The 18,163-nt window shown below is 34.8% G+C and overlaps 1 protein-coding gene across 1 annotated transcript in view; it reads right to left on the bottom strand.

Annotated features, from left to right (window-relative positions):
* The window catches only part of LOC106460726, a 145,943-nt gene that overhangs the window by 10,396 nt on the left and 117,384 nt on the right, over positions 1-18,163 (bottom strand). The window contains exons 29-32 of the mRNA XM_022386515.1: positions 12,178-12,305; positions 9,861-10,123; positions 2,718-2,787; positions 2,223-2,422 (exon numbers count right to left, since the gene is read on the bottom strand). Of these exons, the coding sequence (XP_022242223.1) occupies positions 2,223-2,422; positions 2,718-2,787; positions 9,861-10,123; positions 12,178-12,305 (661 nt within the window). The remainder of the gene's footprint in view (positions 1-2,222; positions 2,423-2,717; positions 2,788-9,860; positions 10,124-12,177; positions 12,306-18,163) is intronic.

Genomic DNA, 18,163 nt, shown 5'->3' with positions numbered 1-18,163 from the left:
GATGCAAGGCCAAAAGGCAGAGCTCTGAATTGCAGCACTTGACACTTGTGCCCAAATCGTAGAAATGGGTGTGATGACTCTGCTATGGGAATGCGAAGATATGCATCGGTATGGGGCCGGTAGTAGCCAGTCGTCCATGTAATGATTCATGCACAGGCCCAAGGAATGCAGATGAGATAAGGTACTGATGCAAGGCCAAAAGGCAGAGCTCTGAATTGCAGCACTTGACACTTGTGCCCAAATCGTAGAAATGGGTGGGATGACTCTGCTATGGGAATGCGAAGATATGCATCGGTAACAACAAACTTGGTCATCCAAAGTCTGGGTGAAAAATGCCAATCATAGGTTGAGAAAAGATTGCATCAAAAAACGAGTAGGATCCAAAATTTGATTGAGTGGAGACAGATCGATAATTGGACGCCAATCTCCGGTTTTCTTGGGGCCCCACAAAAAAGACGGGAATAAAATCCCGTAAGAATGAGATCAACCTTCTCTACTGCTATTTTGTCTAACAACTCTCTTATGGCCTGAGAACGAAGTTCCATTTGCCTCAGATCTATTGAAGTAGAAAAAACAACAGGTTGGGTGAATAATGGAGGTGGAGATATAAACTGAATGTCCAACCCTGAATCCAGAACATGGAATACCTATGGATCTGTGGTGAAGGAAATCCAGATGTTGAGAAATTGATGTAATCGTCCTCCCACAGGCTCCTCCAGCATATGGTAATCACTGATGCCATTGGCTGGTCTAAATTGTCCTTCATCGAGGCCAACCTTGCTAATGAAGGAGCTGGAAAAAGGGAGTCTAAATTCTCCCCAGCATGTCCAGAATCATTTACAGAAATTGTCTCAGAACCCCCTGGATAGATATCCGCGGTCCGCATATATGTCTTCATCTCATAGTGGATCATATCACAGAGAGCTTTGAATAAGAGTGACCCTCCCCTGACTGTTGACAAATGATAGATAACAGAGGTGGAATAGGGGAGGTCTGGTTAGCCTCCGTGATGGAAGCATTAACTCGGGAATTCATGCCCGCAAAACAGGGAATTTTTTTGTAATTAATGAAATTAAACAAAACTTTCACTGTAGAGAACAGAAATTGACGTCTAAAGTCACAACTGAAAAACATTAATAATTACAACACTCCTGTACAGAAACACATGCCAAATGCTTTGTCAAGAAAAAGTGATTACATTATCTGAATGAGGTGCTTATATTCAGTATCTGGATAGAGGTCGCATTGATTTTAGTGGAGAGCTTTGCAAATTAGATATTGCCATGGGTATTCAAGTGGAGTATAAAAGACTGGAGCAAGCAAGTTAAATACTTAGACGGGTAAAGAGGTAGAAACCTTGAAGATCAAGAAATAGCTAAAGTGACAGTGGATGGTAAGTATGTTTTGGAATACTGTGTTTAGTCTCAGGTCTAATAAAGGACATTGAATTGTTGAAAAGGGTTCAGAGGAGGGCTACTAGGAGGGATACCTGGGATGAATAGATTGTCGAATGAGAGTAATAGGGATGGTTAGTCTATGGAATGAGTTGCCTTCAGATGTGGTGAATGCAGTTAATTTAAGGGAGTTTAAGGAAAAGTTCAATATGTAATTGAATGATAAGAGCTTGCTTTGAGTTTTTTTTTTAAGTTGAATTTAGTGGATGGAATGACCTAGCTGGATCAACAGGTCCCTTGTTGTCTTTAAATTATACATAAAGCTGGACCTATAGCAAAAAGTACACAATTTATTCTTAATTTATTTATTATTCAAATTTCATGCCATTAACAGCCACACACATATCAATTTTTGGTATACTGTGCCATCAGGGTATTTTCTTTGTAACTGACATTAGAAATATGGTTGTTTAACTTTAAGAATATAATGTCTATTTTCCCTATGGGTCCAGACTTCTGAGACAAACTGTATATGTAAAGCAACATCTTGTGTTGAATTGGCCCATGACTTTGAATGTATTTAGCACATTCCAAGTTAGCAGTTTAAAACAAGTTCACAATTTTGTAAATATGAAATACATATATCATAAGAGAGTGAGGTATGTGGTACCTGCATACCACAACTGTAGCGTTTATCTTGATTGATTTGAACCAAAAACTTTATGCATTCAAACCTTTCTATGAGTGCACAATATTACACATATTTTCAAACTACCTATGACAGTTTTTAGATGGCTGAAATGTTCTAATAATAGAAAAATAACATACCAAGTAAGATAAGGATACACAAGGCAGCACGTAATTTAGCTACAGCAATTTTCCTTTCAGACTGGTTGGTTCTAAGTTCACTCTGTTGGCCACAGAAGATACTGTAGATAACTATGTTGAAAACAACTAAACTGACAACCACAACAATCCCAACAGGAATGATAAATGCTATATAGAAACCATAGGGAGCCAACCAACAACTGTAAAAAAAACAATAAAAAAACAAATTTTTATAACATCTAATTTCTAATTTCAAACATTTCACATGCAAAAAAATTCAGATTTTTGAAACTTTTACAGTTACATTGTGAACTGATAAAATCTTTGAAAATCCCTAAACCAGAATAAATAATTATATCTAAAATGTTAATATTTTCTATATATGTATATCTATACAAAAAGAAGGAAATATTTTATAGTTTCATTAATGTAAGTTCAAAAGTCACATAAGAATTATAAATAAAAAGTGTAAACATTTAATGATAATTCACTTACATGGTTTTTCCATAATAATATTGTTTGTAGTCAATGATGAAAACTAAAGACACAATCAGCAAAGGTATACCTAAACATAAAAGAAAAAAATAAGCTAAAATTATGTACACACAGGTAATTCAGTAACTTATCATAACAAGACACCTTATTTTCAACTCTCAAAAAATAAAAATAAACATTATTTTTCAAGAATTTGTTCAACATATATTTGCATTATCAATTAGAAAGATGGACAGAAGCAGGTTGTGATAAATACCAGATATTTGAACATTACCTCGTATTCACATATGCAGAAATGATTTAAAACTGAAGACAGCCTCTCAAAACAAAAAGTCATATCAGCTGCTGACAATAAAGTTATCTACCCACAAAAAAGAGACAACAAACATGTGATACATATGAATGAATTACTATATATATTGTTGCACAGCATTGAAAGAATACAACACTGCAAGCTTTTATATGCTTTAACAAAACGTACAAAACAATAAACCAGCACATTTATATTACAATTATGAAATCAACAACTATTTAAAATATTCTGATCTAAAGGAATATTTTAAATATGTTTTCTCCAAAACTGTTTGATGTATTAATAACGAATGTAATTTCTTTAAGAAGTCTGAATGAATTATTTGTTAAAGTTGAATCATCTGGCTTATTTAAATTTACAGTGTTGAGTATGTTTTATTAAAATGATTTTTAATATGAAAATCACCAAGTCACATGAAACCACAGGTAATTTTAAAGCTGCAGTGGAATAGAACGTATCAGATCTACATTTTGACAGTGTTTATCATTTCATAAGTAGTGTGTTGCTGTTAAAAATTGATCATATGCATTTAACAACCCTTCCTTATGCAAAATGTTCATACAATCAGATTATAAAAATGTGTTTAGATCAGGGATTTAGAATTTCCAAGGAGATATCCCATGTATTTAATGTCATTGGAAAACAAAGGAATATGGATCAAACTGTGTTACTAGGAGCACCCAGAAAGAGATCTGCAACAAGTCATACCTCAGTCATGGTAATCAAACTGCAGTGTCTTGTAATAAGTGGGAATTGATGAACACAAAGGTTATTGGCAAAAGCCATTCACATGTCTCAGGCAACAGTACACAACATAATAAAGGCAGATTTCATCATGAACATGAGGCCAATGGGTTATAGGTTAATCAAGATAAGGCATCCAGCCAAACTTTCCATTTAAATGTTGCATATCTTAATCAACTGGAGAATTAAACAGATATGCATACTATTCCATATGAAGACATACCAGTTAAGGTACTGAACTTTCTGTATAACTGATTGTTAAAAAAGGTTCTGGGAATTCAAAATCCTCATACACTAGCTGGTTTATGGAAAGCATGCAAGCAGGAGTTGTGTGTTTTAGACAAGGCAGCATTACAACACAACCTTCTCCAAGGAAAACTACGTTACTGGAAAATTTTTAAGACACACATTCATCAGATAGAGCATGATCAAATGTGGTGTCACTGACTGAAATGATGTGGTGAGGCCTTCAAATATAAATAAGAACAACTTAAGTATGTTTTATATGTTTATGCTACAATAAAGGTAATTGTTTTTAATATCCTTTATAAGTGATTTCATTTTTTTAAAATTAAGAATTCAAAAAGTATGCAATACTTCAATACAAATGTAAAGTGATCGATTTGCAGGCTGAAATGTACTTAGATATACAGACATGATTGTTTAGAGAAGGTATTCATACAATCATAAGACACAATTGCAGTAACTTTGAATGAGTTTACCCACGAGAATGATCAAAACAGGCTACTAAAGTACTTAAGGCTTGCACAATGATATATAAAAGCTGAAAATGTAGCCTTAGGGCTTATACATGTCTTGTAATCTCTCGAACTAGTTGATGGATACACTTTATGCATATTGACATCTAAAAACATGCTATAAAAATAACCGAGGGACTATAAGAATTTATGTACTTTTGTATTACTGAACAAGCATCCAATAGCTTAGTTATAGAAAAACTGACTGATAAATGAGAGTAAAAATCTTGTTTTGTTTGTTTGCTCATAATTTGGCATTCCTAATTTTGAACTGACAGAGTAGAGGAAAGACAGTTAGTAAACAGTACTTGTCACCAATTCCTGGACTACTCTTGTTTGATCAAGTAGTGGGATTTGATTGCTACTCTTATAGTGCACACACACAGTTCCAAAATGTGAAGCACGTTTTCTGTAGCGCAATGAGTCACGAACTATGAATTCTCAAAATTCCCCCTTTATGGCCGTGTTAACCATTAATCCATGTCTGGCCAAAGTCTTGCTCTTTGTATAGGAAAGATAAATATATAAGTGAATTAAGATTTTCATTAAAAATGTTTGGTACGACAGTATTTGTTTTTCTTTTTGGAAACAGAAAAGCATTTTCTTCACCAAGACCTCTGGGAACAATTAAAATGAATTCATGTCTTCAAAATATTAGATAATTTTTTTTAAATTTACCTTTCATTGATATTAGATTTATTAAATTTTATTGTTACTGTAAATCCTAAGAGAACAATCACATCATACTTGTTAACAATTATTTCTTATCTTGCAAGACATATTTTTGAAAACTGAAGGATACTCTTACTAATTTGTAAAATGTTTTACCACTCAGAAAAGAAAATACATTCCTGCAAGTAACTAGATTACCATTTTTTTGTATAGTATAATTTGAACCCTATAATAGCTATTACCTGCTTTACTGTGGCTCTAAGTTACTATTATATACTTGCTCTGCTGTGATACAGCTTTACTTACATATAGACATATATATACAAAATGAATATCTACTTAATATAGAATACAGGATTTATGAATATAATTATTATGAAATAATGTAAAACAGATTAGACTCATCACTAAGATGGATCTAATTAGATCCAGCACTGGTCTAATTGTCATTGAAAATTAATTATTTGCTAATGCATATATACTCAGACTTCATACTGTAGTATCTGTGGTGAAATAATGGTAACTAAGTATACAACTACACATGTCAAGAGGTTCAAAGATTTGGCTGGATGGAATGTTAATGTGAGAGTAAGTGCAGAAGAGAAGAAGTAAACAAGTTTCGTGAAAACAACTAAGTAATGGTTATTGCACATACAATTGTATTACATATCTTCCAAGTTGAGAATGCAAAATTAGGGTTAAAAAAACTGAATTTGCTTAAAATTAAAATTAAGTTACAATGAAATCTGCATGATCAGCAGTAAAAATAATGCCATACAAAAACACTAAGCTTTCAACAGTGGTTTCTGGCTATTTTAGATCAGATACACACTGCCTTCCTTGAAAGTTGGAATGAATCTCTCCAAAAGCACATTCCATCTGCAACTGACCAATCAAAATAAGGGGTGCCAAAATATGGGAATATCTCTGCTCCATGTAACAGCCACAAGATATTCTCCATACACAAGGCTAAGCGGAACACAGTGCAACTATCTCATGAAACAGCAGAAAAGTTCCTTGACTAGTTAAGAAACAAAAAGTAACACCTCAGGCAGCAATTTATTGCTTCACCTCAAACCAGATTTACAAAGTTCAAGAATCATAACTTATGAAAACTATAAACTCAGAAACATACCCAAAAAAGAGTAAGATGTGCAGCACCTGCATACTACAATACCATAGTAGATCACGATTTCTGCAGGTTTTTTCTACTTTGATTCATATTTATGTTAATTCTACTGAGCCAAATGTTTTGTATTACCATACAACCATTAGCTTTAAGAGAATTTTTATAACAGAATTATTATAGATATAGCAGTCCACAATTTATAATAATATTTATGATTTGAGAAGTAGATATATGGAAATTCATTTAAAGATAACATTTTCTTTATTTGAAAATGTATTTCCAATATATATACTCACCTTTTCACACAAAAAGCTGTCTTCCCTGTGCATATGCCTTAGAGATTTGCATACTACATCTTCAGGCAACTCCCACCTATACTCACAAGATTTCCCATGATTTGAGCTACTGCATAATGATGTTATTATGAAGCAAAAGCCCTTCATCAATAGGAGGTTGACACAACCTTCCTGTAAGCTAACTCCTTCTATGTTTTTGCCCTCCTGATCTTCATTCCATGATGAGGCAAGGAATATCAAGGTGCACTGGAAGTAGGGAGGAGGATAGTGGGAAGTGTGTGCATGGGAAACATATTTTCAGGTAAGGAAAGTGTTAACTTCTGAGGCAATACACACCACTTCACACAGAAAGCTATAATCCCACATTGATATGGTGGAGGGATCAGCATAAAAGTTACCTAGATGAGTTCCTTTCAGAAAGCACTCAAAGGAAATCCATGGAGTGTGACACCCAATGGCAGGGGCTTCAAAGGGGCACACTTGTGAAAGACTGCATCTTAACTCTTCTAGTTTACACTCTTTGCCCAGACTGGAGGAGAAGATGAGGCAAACAAGCCCCATGTGTCGCAAGTATAGGTATGCTCACCTCAACTTTACCGCCAGACTTATTGGACTGACACCCTGTACAGGAGGAGCACATGAATTAAGAGAGTGTGGTGTTCTCAACTCTACATCAGACTCTTGGACAGACACCAGCTGCAGGAAGAGCAAACAGAATACATGCCAGTGGTTTGTCTTGCCACAATTATACTGCCAGCCCCTTGGACCAACACCAGCTGCAGTAGGAGGGCAAGATATATTAGTGTGTGCTTGCCTCAATTCTACCATCAGACTCCGGAGCTGACACCAGCCATGGGAGGAGGGCATGGAAGTTATGACATAGAGTACATAATATAAAGAGTGCATGAATTCATTTGACTGGACAATCATCTGCTGCAGGAGGAGGGCACAATTTGACTGCAAGTGCACACCTCAACTCAACTGAACAAGAGTTGATTGCAAATAGTTGGTGGGTCAACTCCAGTCCAAAATCAGGCAGCATCAGGTATGAGTATGTGTCTTCCGGTCCACAGTAGGAGGAGGGTCCCATCCATCTTCACTTCATGACTAGGAAGTAGAAGGGAAAAGATCTTCCATTCCAACAAACCAGGCAGGGCACATGTGCGCAGACCCAGTTCACAACCAATACCAGGCCACCTGGGAACTCAAAATCCAGGCAACAATAGGAAGGAGGAATGCAAACATGGTGGGCCAACTCTGGTCCAAAACCTGGCAGCATTGGGAATTTTTCATCAGGTCCACAGTAAGAGATGGATCACAACCAAACACATGTGTGAGGACTTATGTGAGCTGGTTATATGCTGATCCAACAACATACCACCTGGGAACCAATATCTAAGCAGCAGTATGATGGAGAATGTTAGTATATTACTAGTATAAGTATATAAGGGGTGACCTGCACTACCTTGACAGTGTCACCACCACCCCACTTTTCACTAATTGGCATAATTTGGTCCCAATAAATGAAGATTCTCCATGGCCCACCACCCCAGTGGACTGCTAAGTGGTAAAGGTCTCTCTTGTTCCACTTGAAGAAAGGGGAGAGAAATTCACAGTGGGGAGACCTGGGGAAAATGCCCGAATCTTCATTGGTCCTGTTTCAGCAAGAAATGTCTTTTACTCAAGACAGTGCAACTGGGCAAATATCAGAATAGTCTGCAAGGATACCTCAAGTGGTCTTGCAGTACACCTCATTTCAACAGTGGGCATATATGAAGCCAGGGCAATGGTATAAGTGATTTCTATTATCTTGGTTTGATGTGAAATTTTGGGAAATAAGCGCACTCTGGGAGCCACCTTGAGATATTGTGGAAGCAAATGCTATAAACAAAGGGGTATGTACTCATCTGTCTAAAGATGGTGGGTAGATTGTAGGATGGTAAACAGAGGTAGGCAATGACCCCTAGAAGACTAGACAGACAGTTGGCTAATAAGGTATGTGAGGTAGTCCACATACCAGCTTGAATGATCTTGTCCAGAGGCAGATGGAAATGAGCTTTGAGAGAATGAGAGAGGGCACCACCTGTGAGCAATAACCTCAAAAGAAGAGAAGACCAAACAAAGATTGTGGCAGACCATACAAGTAAAGACAAAAGGAGATTTTTCCATGGAAAAAGCTCAAGGAATGTAGAATGGAAGATGGAAACCCTGAAGGTGAGAGGTACAAGCTAAATAGTAATGGATGGAATGAATAGGGAAGAAAAGTCTGTCTGGGTCCAAAGAAAATAGAAGAGTGAAATAGTAGGATGGGAGAGAGCAGAATAGTAGAGGTATCCCCACCAAATGGCTGAAGACAGGGAGGAAGAACCAGTTAGGAGATATAACAATATGAGGACAATGGAAAGTGCATGAGATGTGTCAGTAGCATAATGATGTGGACAATGGCAAACAGAATAAAAAAATAATATATCTGAAGAAAAGGTGGTAAAAGTTGCAGGTCCCCAATGGTTTGAATGGGCATGGGTAGGAGGGCATGGGATGACACTGAGGTACCAGTAGAGCACAGTAACAGGGACAAGTGGTTATGGATAAGGAAGGACCAGAATAAGGTGGAGGAAATACTTTGTGATTGCAAGTATGCAAATAGTGAAGAACAAGGCCACCCAATAACCAGCATAAAAAGGAGAAAGAAGAACCCTATAGAACAGCCTGAAAAGGTAAGGGAGAGGTCTAACAGTAGAATGGTTAGGAGGAAAGTGGTGACAAATAGACCAACAATGAAAGTCACACCTTTATACAGATAGAATGTCCAGGTAGAATGATGCCTGGAAGGGAAAAGATTACTATATGAGAAAGCCTGGTTCAAGAGTGATGGATAAGACAAAACCAAATGTGAAGGTGGTAGCACAGAAGTAGGCGGAAGACGTTGAAGCAATAGAGTGCAGAGTTGGAAGGTGAAGATGGCTGGGTTGTCTAGTTGCAAAGAAGAGAGAATCAAAGGTAAGCCAGCCAGAGGGTACCACCAAGAGAAAACAAAAAAAAGGTCTCTAGTCAAAGCCTGGACCAAAGGGAAAGGCCAGAAAGGTGGGTGAGCATGATAACAAGTAAAAGACCAGACCTAGAAGAGAATATAGCTCAGTATGTTAAAATAACGGCCTTAAAAACATATGAATTAGCTAATTTTGTTCAATTTCATATGTAACTATATTAAAAAGGAGTGAACTTACTTACCCCAAGCACATATCATAGCTTTGCACATAAATCTGGGGATGTATGTGCCCACAACCTTTACAAACCGTAGATACTGTAAAACAGCTTCAACCAACATCCATCCAAAGGAAACCATCAAGAAGTAGTGTAACAGCACAGCAGACAGCATACAAAGACCTTGTCCATGCTTTTTATTTATACCAATGAGAAAAATTACCAGAGACCCCAGCAAAGCTGCTGCTAAATTACATAAGGTCTGGTGACCAATTCCTTTTCTCCATTTCCTGTAAGAATTATCCTCATAAACAAATTTTTTCATTGTATCACACAGAAATTCATTGGCAAAATATAACTTCTTTCTTTAATTACTCATATAAAGCTTAACATCTTCAGCTGATGATCAGCTGCTTTTACTCTGTGTGCTAACTCAAGTCAGTTAGAGAATTTCTAAAAAAAAGAAATAATACATATATACATACACTGAATGTTTAAATGAAAATCCAACATAAAGGTTCTAAACATATGCATTCTCAAAATTATCTTGTTCTAAATTAATCATTCAGTTTGAATTTCATAAGACATTCTTTGCTAAACAAACTTTGCCTTTAGGGAATTAGTAAACAATAACAGTCATTAGGCACTACATTTTCAGGTAATAACAAATTGTGAAAATAATTTTTTGAATCCAAATACAGAAATATATATCACAAAACTTACTCAACAGAAATTGATTAATTATTTTCGTATTTTACATAACACATGGTCAAGAAAGCCATTAGTTTCCTTTTGTTGTAGCTACCTTTGTTCTTTATCGTTCTCTTGATATAACACCTGGTCTGCCTTCGGAGAAAAGACTGTAAGGTTACACCTTATGTATTAACGTAAACAGAAATGTCCTTAAATGGTAGATCAGGGGATGCTTCAAAATTACTACCTCCCTTATGTTTGAATAGGAATGCCCAGTCACATGGATAGTGTTAGTCACTATGGATAACTCTGACTTTACCACGTGAAGTAAGTAAATTAAGTTTAATCAGTTTTGTAAATATATGATCTCAACTGATACAATTTGGTGAGAAAACATCTTATAATCCAGTACAAACACCTACTCAGCATTCAAATTAAGTATACAAATTGTATTTGTTCATTTTGTCTTAATTTTATCCAGTCTATTTTATTCTCACAAACTCAGTCAATTTATGTATTAAACAAAGCTGTTTATTCTGCAGACCTATCTTGTCCCTCTGGGTAAAATCAGTTTTATCTATGAATACCACATAAACAGGTTTTTCAAAGTGATTGAAAATTTTCTGTTGTCATGCTATCAAAAAACAACAACAAAAAACAATACTGATCAACAAAATAAGTCCTGATGTGTGGTAATATCCTATACAACCCAAGTGGTGACAAACTGGCATGCCAGTTCAGTTGCTACAAATGCTAGTATATCTAAAAAAAATATTATTGTCTTGATTTTATCACAAAACTGCACATTTTTAGAGTTATTACCCCTGAAGCTTACTGACAAGCCACTGGGCAATTCATTTGAACAAACAGTTAATTACAATATTTATAAGCAGTGAAACCAGTTAAAAACCTCTTTAATACAGTTTTATTACATGAATAGTAAAGTTTCAGCCAATATGGATCAAGATTGAAAAGGAAACTTCAAATTCTCTCTCAGGTAAATGAAAAAACTCCTATACCAATATATTTCACTTCTTCAGAGAAACTTCAACTTCTCTCTCAGGTAAATGAAAAAACATCCTATACCAAGATATTTCACTTCTTCAGAGAAACTTCCTCATGTATTGTCTGAAGAAGTAAAACTTTTTGTATAGGATTTTTTTTTAGTTGCTTGACAGAAACTGATGTTTCCTCAGAGGATTTAAGCTCAAGTTCATTTTAAGAAGTGAAGACAACATAAATCTACAAATGTAAGTGCTATAAATGAGTTTCTCTATATTAGGTATTGTCAACATTTTTTTCATTAAATCTCACACTCTAGTGTAAGAGGTAGTCTATAAGTTGGTGAAGCATTCCATGGCACATTACTGAGTAGCAAATTGAGTTTGGTATCTAGAATGTTAAATGTTAGTATTATTCTATCCTGATGCCTTAAAAACTGTATATTGCCTAAAATACCCATTCTTCTACTTTAGTTTCAATTCCTAATATGATATTGTACACTATGAAGTGAATATTATGTCACAAAGCACTGCACAGAACAGGAAAAATAACATGTCTAGCAAAACACAAGCAATAAAAGAGATAATACTTTTGTCCACATGAATATAGTACAGAGAAAAGGTTTTAGTTAAAAAAAAGTCAAATTTACCTGAAAACAATGAATGTGAGAATTGTTAAGGCAAGTCCAAATATGGAAAGACTACAACCAAAATAGGTGATTATCTTCAAAGCAGTTTGATGCTCTTTCTCAAAGGAACTGTCTGGATCAACACTTTCCTATACATCCAGTTAAAAAATATACATCAGTTTACACAAGTAGGAATTATTCAAATAGATTTTTATCAGGAATTAAATCTGTTATTAAGTGACAAAATATTTATAAGCTGGTTTTGAAATGTATTCCAATAGGAATATATGTATGTATCATCAGGTTTTCAACAGAGATCAAATTATGGAACTATTTACCACTGGTTTCCAGTCTGATTTGAAAGTATATTTATTGATTATTTTCCAACTGTACTTAATTCTAGTAGCATATTTACAGTTAAAGAGTGATGATTTTAATAAAACTTATACAAATACTAGAATTTATTAGAATTAGTGTTTATAGTGAATGGTTCCACATAACTATTTATGCTTTAATTTCTATTTAACTAACAACTGTCACTGGTTTGTATACATACAATTCAAATATGGTTATGTACCAGCTAACCAATCAAGGTTTAATCATGACACTTATCTACTGTTTTAATTATATCCAGCTTAAAAAAAAAGTATAAACCCTGGATAAAACTAGCAACATAGTAGTTAAATTTTCAAACTACAAGGTGAAGAACATTTAAATAATATATTCAACTGGAAGGTCAGTCAGAGTCTCAAATACTTTTATAAAATAAAATATTATAAAAGGTAGTGCATGAGCAAAAAACAATATTGATTATTTACCCCCATTTAAACCATATAAAACATACTTGGATGGAATTCACTGTTGATGACTTAGTTGACAAGAGTGTCATAAACACTACGTACCTTACTCTCCTAGTGTATACTTCACATCTACAAAATTTTAAAACATATTAAATTCTTACTCTGGAACTTGCTAAATTTGGTTAAGGTAATGTGTTAAATTAACTGAAAAGTTACTTTCTATAGTTAATTTGGTCAGGGATGGTTACAATGTATTCTGTTTTATCTTGTGTAAAAACAGATATTTCAAAAGTCTGATCAGCTACGATGAGAATGTTCTTTGTATAAATATTTATATTTTCAGTTATTTGACTAGTATTTAATTGTTGTTTCCAGTTGTGAAGATCAGGTAACTGTGCTAGGTATAGCCTTAAAATTACCACAGAAGAGTAGGTGTTGAAGATGAAATGAAAAAGAAAAGACAGAGAGTGAAGTTGAAATAAAAATGAACACTTTATTAACTGAAGATTGAAAGTTAACCATTTTGTTGTGGACACTTGCAATGTAATGAAATTTAAGAGAAAAAACGAACTGTACTGTAAATAAAAAGGCAAATGAAAACAAACTGTACTGGTGGAAACATGGCAGATCAAGCACACACATTCAGCAACACAAGTACTATGAATACATCTGAAAACAGGGACAAGACTTAACAGGCAAGTCTTGGCTTTTCTAAATCAGTAGTGAATTTGTACAAAAATGCCAAACTGCATTTACGATTCACCATCTATCTGTATCTGATTAATAAGAAAATTGGATTGTAAACATTTAGAAGCATCTCTACTTCATTTGCTAGTTGTAGTCTGAAATATAATAGGTAAAGTAGGACATGATACAGCTATCCCTTGAAATTATAATTAACTTCTGTGATCAGACACTGTAACAGAAAGTAACACTTAAAGCTCACTGTAGCACTTGATCTTGACCATATTTAGTATTTTATAAAAAAATATATATATATAAAATTTATAAATGTGAAGTATATGCTATAACAGAATAAGATATGTGGTATTTGCATATCACAACTACAGTTTGTTATAATATAATATTTACTGTTATACATAAGTTAGAGATATTTTTTAAAAGCAAGACCAGACCTACACACCAAGGGCTCAACCTTTAAGTGTATACCCTACAGCTAGCTATATTGTAATGCACTTCAAACAGCATAAACTAGCTAAATTAATGACATCATCTGTCTTTCCCTCCATAATGTATTTCTTGTGTATTATGAAATATAATGCGTTAAACTAGACTTCTGATTCTTTGAACTACAAAAACTATTAACATTGCATGACAAGCTAGAATGCCTTTATTTTCAACAACAAATGTCAAATATTCTCTCTGTTGTACTACAGATGTCTCTCAAGCCTATAAACAGTGAATTATGTTGTTTTTCTATATTTTCGGATTTGTTTACTGCTGCCAGGTCCTCAAAAACACATATTTTTATAAAACTGCTGGGAAATGGGAAAATAATGAAAAGAAAAACATACCCCTTTAATTGCTCAGGCTTTGAGTATTCTATATTATTAAATCATACTGATGTATTGTCAAGTATTGTATCTCTTTTGTCACTCTAGTTCTGTATCAATATTTCATTGACCAGAAGCAAATACAGAACATTATAACTTCAGATCCTGAGTAATCTTAGGTGTTAAAGATAACTTAATTTTAAACAATCACAAGAACTAGAAGATAATTCTTATACTTTAACATACATTTTAAGTTAGAAAATTTCACTCAATTAATAAAAATTTACAAAACACCAGCTTAGAGATTTGTGTCCTAAAATACAAAAAATATTGTCTGAAATTCCCTAAAAGAAATAAACACAATGCCACATTATCAAGGTAAAAAAATAAACAATTATCATGAAATTGTTTATACAAATTTGAAATAACATATAAAGTCAGTTTGAAATATCAAGATACATACATAGACAGAAATAAAAATTAAGGCAGATAACAAAGGAGGGTTTTATATGATAAATGCAACAACAACAACAAAAATATCTGACATATCCATATTAATCAAGGGTAGTACTAAGATAATCTCTTTTTCATCATGGTTTTGGTGTGGCCTAGTGTTTAGCTCACCAGTCTATGGATATGAGGGTCAATGGTTTGCATACCATTGTCACAAAATCTTGCTTCACACTTGGGGGCTAGTGGTGCATTATTAGAGTGATGGTCAAACCCCACTTTTTAGTTACACTTAGGACAAGATCAGGAGTAAGAGGAATGTGAGTCCTGCAAAACTGAGATATATGGATGGTACCACAATAGGGGCAGAGAAGAGAAAACAGACAAGACTTTTTTAAATGGCTAAATATCTGGGATTTAAAACAACAAGGTGGATTTAAAATATATGGCTGAATACAACAATTTAAACACTTTACCTTTACATTAGCAAGGATTGTAGAGAAGAAAATTAAGAATAAGAAGCCTTATAGTGTCATATTTTCCATTCTTACAAATTGAAATGTGCTAGATGATTGTAAGACTCTGATATTTTATCTCATAAATATTACCTTTTCTCAAACGCTGATAAGATCAACTACAAAAATCACTCTACTGCAGGAGATCAGGGTGGTATGGGGAGTGATTTTAATGGTAATCCCTCCCTACCAAAGAGCTTTGGATAACAAAAGTAGAAATGCTCTTTGGTTTGGATATTTTAATGAAAATGCCCCCTTAACAAAGTTTCTTAAACGATAAAGAGGGACCAGCTAGCAACTCCAATCCCTTCTGAATTAAAAAAAAGGTGAATCTTAACCAAATAGTTGTCAGGTAATGAGTGGTGGATAAGAAGCCAAGGCACAAGTGGAGTAGTTGATGAAGCAGTCATCAATTCACAGTCTTTTTTATAGTTCATTATTCAATTTAGGTTTAAAAGTATCCATAACGAAAACAAAATATAGTGTCCATTGACCCTATTCACCATAGATTCCTACTAGGGAATGCGGTACACTGTCAAAAACTAAGCACCTTGAGGACAGTGCAGCAATTCTAGGGATCTGTGGACATTATATCCAAATACCATATATATAATGTCCATAACACCTATTGAGAATGTCTGACAACAGTAATCAGTTGACCCTAGGAGTCCATACTGTGGGACAAACTACAAATAAGAAATATATTATATATATATATATTAGTTGCTTTTACAAATACATATATTTTGGAAATTCCTATGACTCACAACAATTTGTTTGGCTACATTTTTATAAGCAAAAATAAAATAAAATATTGAAAAACACAGAGTCAAATGGATATGTTTTCATTCTATTATTGCCCCCCAGTAGCACAGCAGTATGTCTGCTGACTTACAATGCTAGAAACCAGTTTCGATACCCATGGTGGGCAGAGCACAGATAGCCCATTGTGTAAATTTGTGCTTGACTTCAAACAAACAAAAATCATTCTATTACCAGATATGACTAAACCTAATTTAACATTTAAACAGAATCCATATAATAACTTGAAAACTTAAAATAAAAAACTTTAAAGAGCTATTGTTTAGTGTTTTTTATGTGATAAACTGACTACCATTATGAGAAAATCATATTAGGTTTGCCTGTGGTTAATATAATGCAGTTATAAAAAAAATTACCTAAGCTAGATATTTGTGAATAAATTACAGAGTTACCATTGTAGTATGCAGGCATACCATGCATTTTCTACCTTCTTATTTTAAATGATCAATTTTCACATTTTTTTTGTTTATTTTGAGAAAATGCAGTTTCCACATAAAACATGATCCAGAAAACCATTAAGTTGACTTCATTCTACTGCCTTTATTCCTTTGTTATTCTCTAGAAATAATACCTGATTCTCTACCAGATAGGATATTGCTATAATGTTGCAACTTATGCAAGAATATCAATGACAGCAGTGTTCTTCACTGGTACAACAGATGATATCCACCACCAGTGCTGATTGATGAGGAACAATGAACCAGAAGAGGGGAAGCTCGGCTATGCTGTAGGTAGCAAAGGCATTGAAGTGAGGAGAACTCGGATGAGAGCAAAGCTATGGAAAAAGGTAAGGATTGAGAAACCACTTCATGGGAAATATCAGGTCAGGGCCTGATAGACAATCCACAACAAGGTTCAGGCTACCTGGAACATGAGAGGCCAATAGACAGACACAAAGATAATGACCTCAAAAAAAAAGGAGGTCAAGGGTTCAAAAATACAGACCAGAACAAGTGTTCCTCTGGCAATTAATGTAGAATAGCAAAGTGGAGTTGACCAAAATGATCATAACCAAAAAACCCTATACAATAGGCAGAAAATGATCCAAATTTATATTGGGGTCTGACACCACTTGATGTCATAAACCTTAAATTCCAAAAGAATCTATACACTTGCCCCAACATGTCAGGAAAGCAACTGTAAAAATATGAAGGTTTAAACTGGAGAGAGAAGGAGGAACACCCTCCATAGGAAGGGTCCTGTTGAGCCACCAGGTGAAAACTTCATACAGGTAAGGGACAGCAATACAAGTGATCCTGAGAGAGGTACAATTGACCCTGCAGAGTCCGATGTAAAAGATGCATGTGAGCATGTTAAATGGTACCATGAAAGCCCAAGACTCAAAAAGAGACAGAAACCCTCACACAGGCAGAGAAGGAGAGCAAAGAAAGCTGTGCTCTGCTGAGAGAAGAACTGCAAAACAAGCGCAAATGAACCTGATATTGGGCAGGTATGAAATGAGCTTTCTACAATTTGATTTGTTAACCCAGATGAGCCACCTCTCGAAGATAGAGAAGAGTAAGGCCAGGGGGAGTCCTATCAGGATGGAGATAAGAGATGGATATGTTAAAAAAAAATGCATGGGGTCAATACCAGGCCAAAAGAAGTACCTCAGAACTAATGAACCTGACCCTGAAAGACAAACCAAAAATAAAGTCTGGATGTTTGGAGAGATGCGAAAAAAAGCATTATAGACATATACCATGGTAATCTACAGCCTGAGAGAAAAAGAATTGTTCCCAAGTCCAAAGGACAGTCACAGACTAAACTATCAGCTCTGAAGTCCACAGAGAGAGTAAGAACAAATGGGAGAAGAGGAACAGGCTGAAGAGATATGGAGTAAAGAGCAGGTGGAGGGAACGGAAGACAGTAAGTAGAATAGAAGTTTCAGAGAGGTGGGAAAGCA

This window comes from Limulus polyphemus, unplaced genomic scaffold (genome assembly GCF_000517525.1).
Source record: "Limulus polyphemus unplaced genomic scaffold, Limulus_polyphemus-2.1.2 Scaffold1, whole genome shotgun sequence".
In the NCBI taxonomy this organism is placed as follows: Eukaryota; Metazoa; Arthropoda; class Merostomata; order Xiphosura; family Limulidae; genus Limulus; species Limulus polyphemus.
Note: the sequence above shows the minus strand (reverse complement) of the source record. Positions and strands in the feature narration are given on the sequence as shown.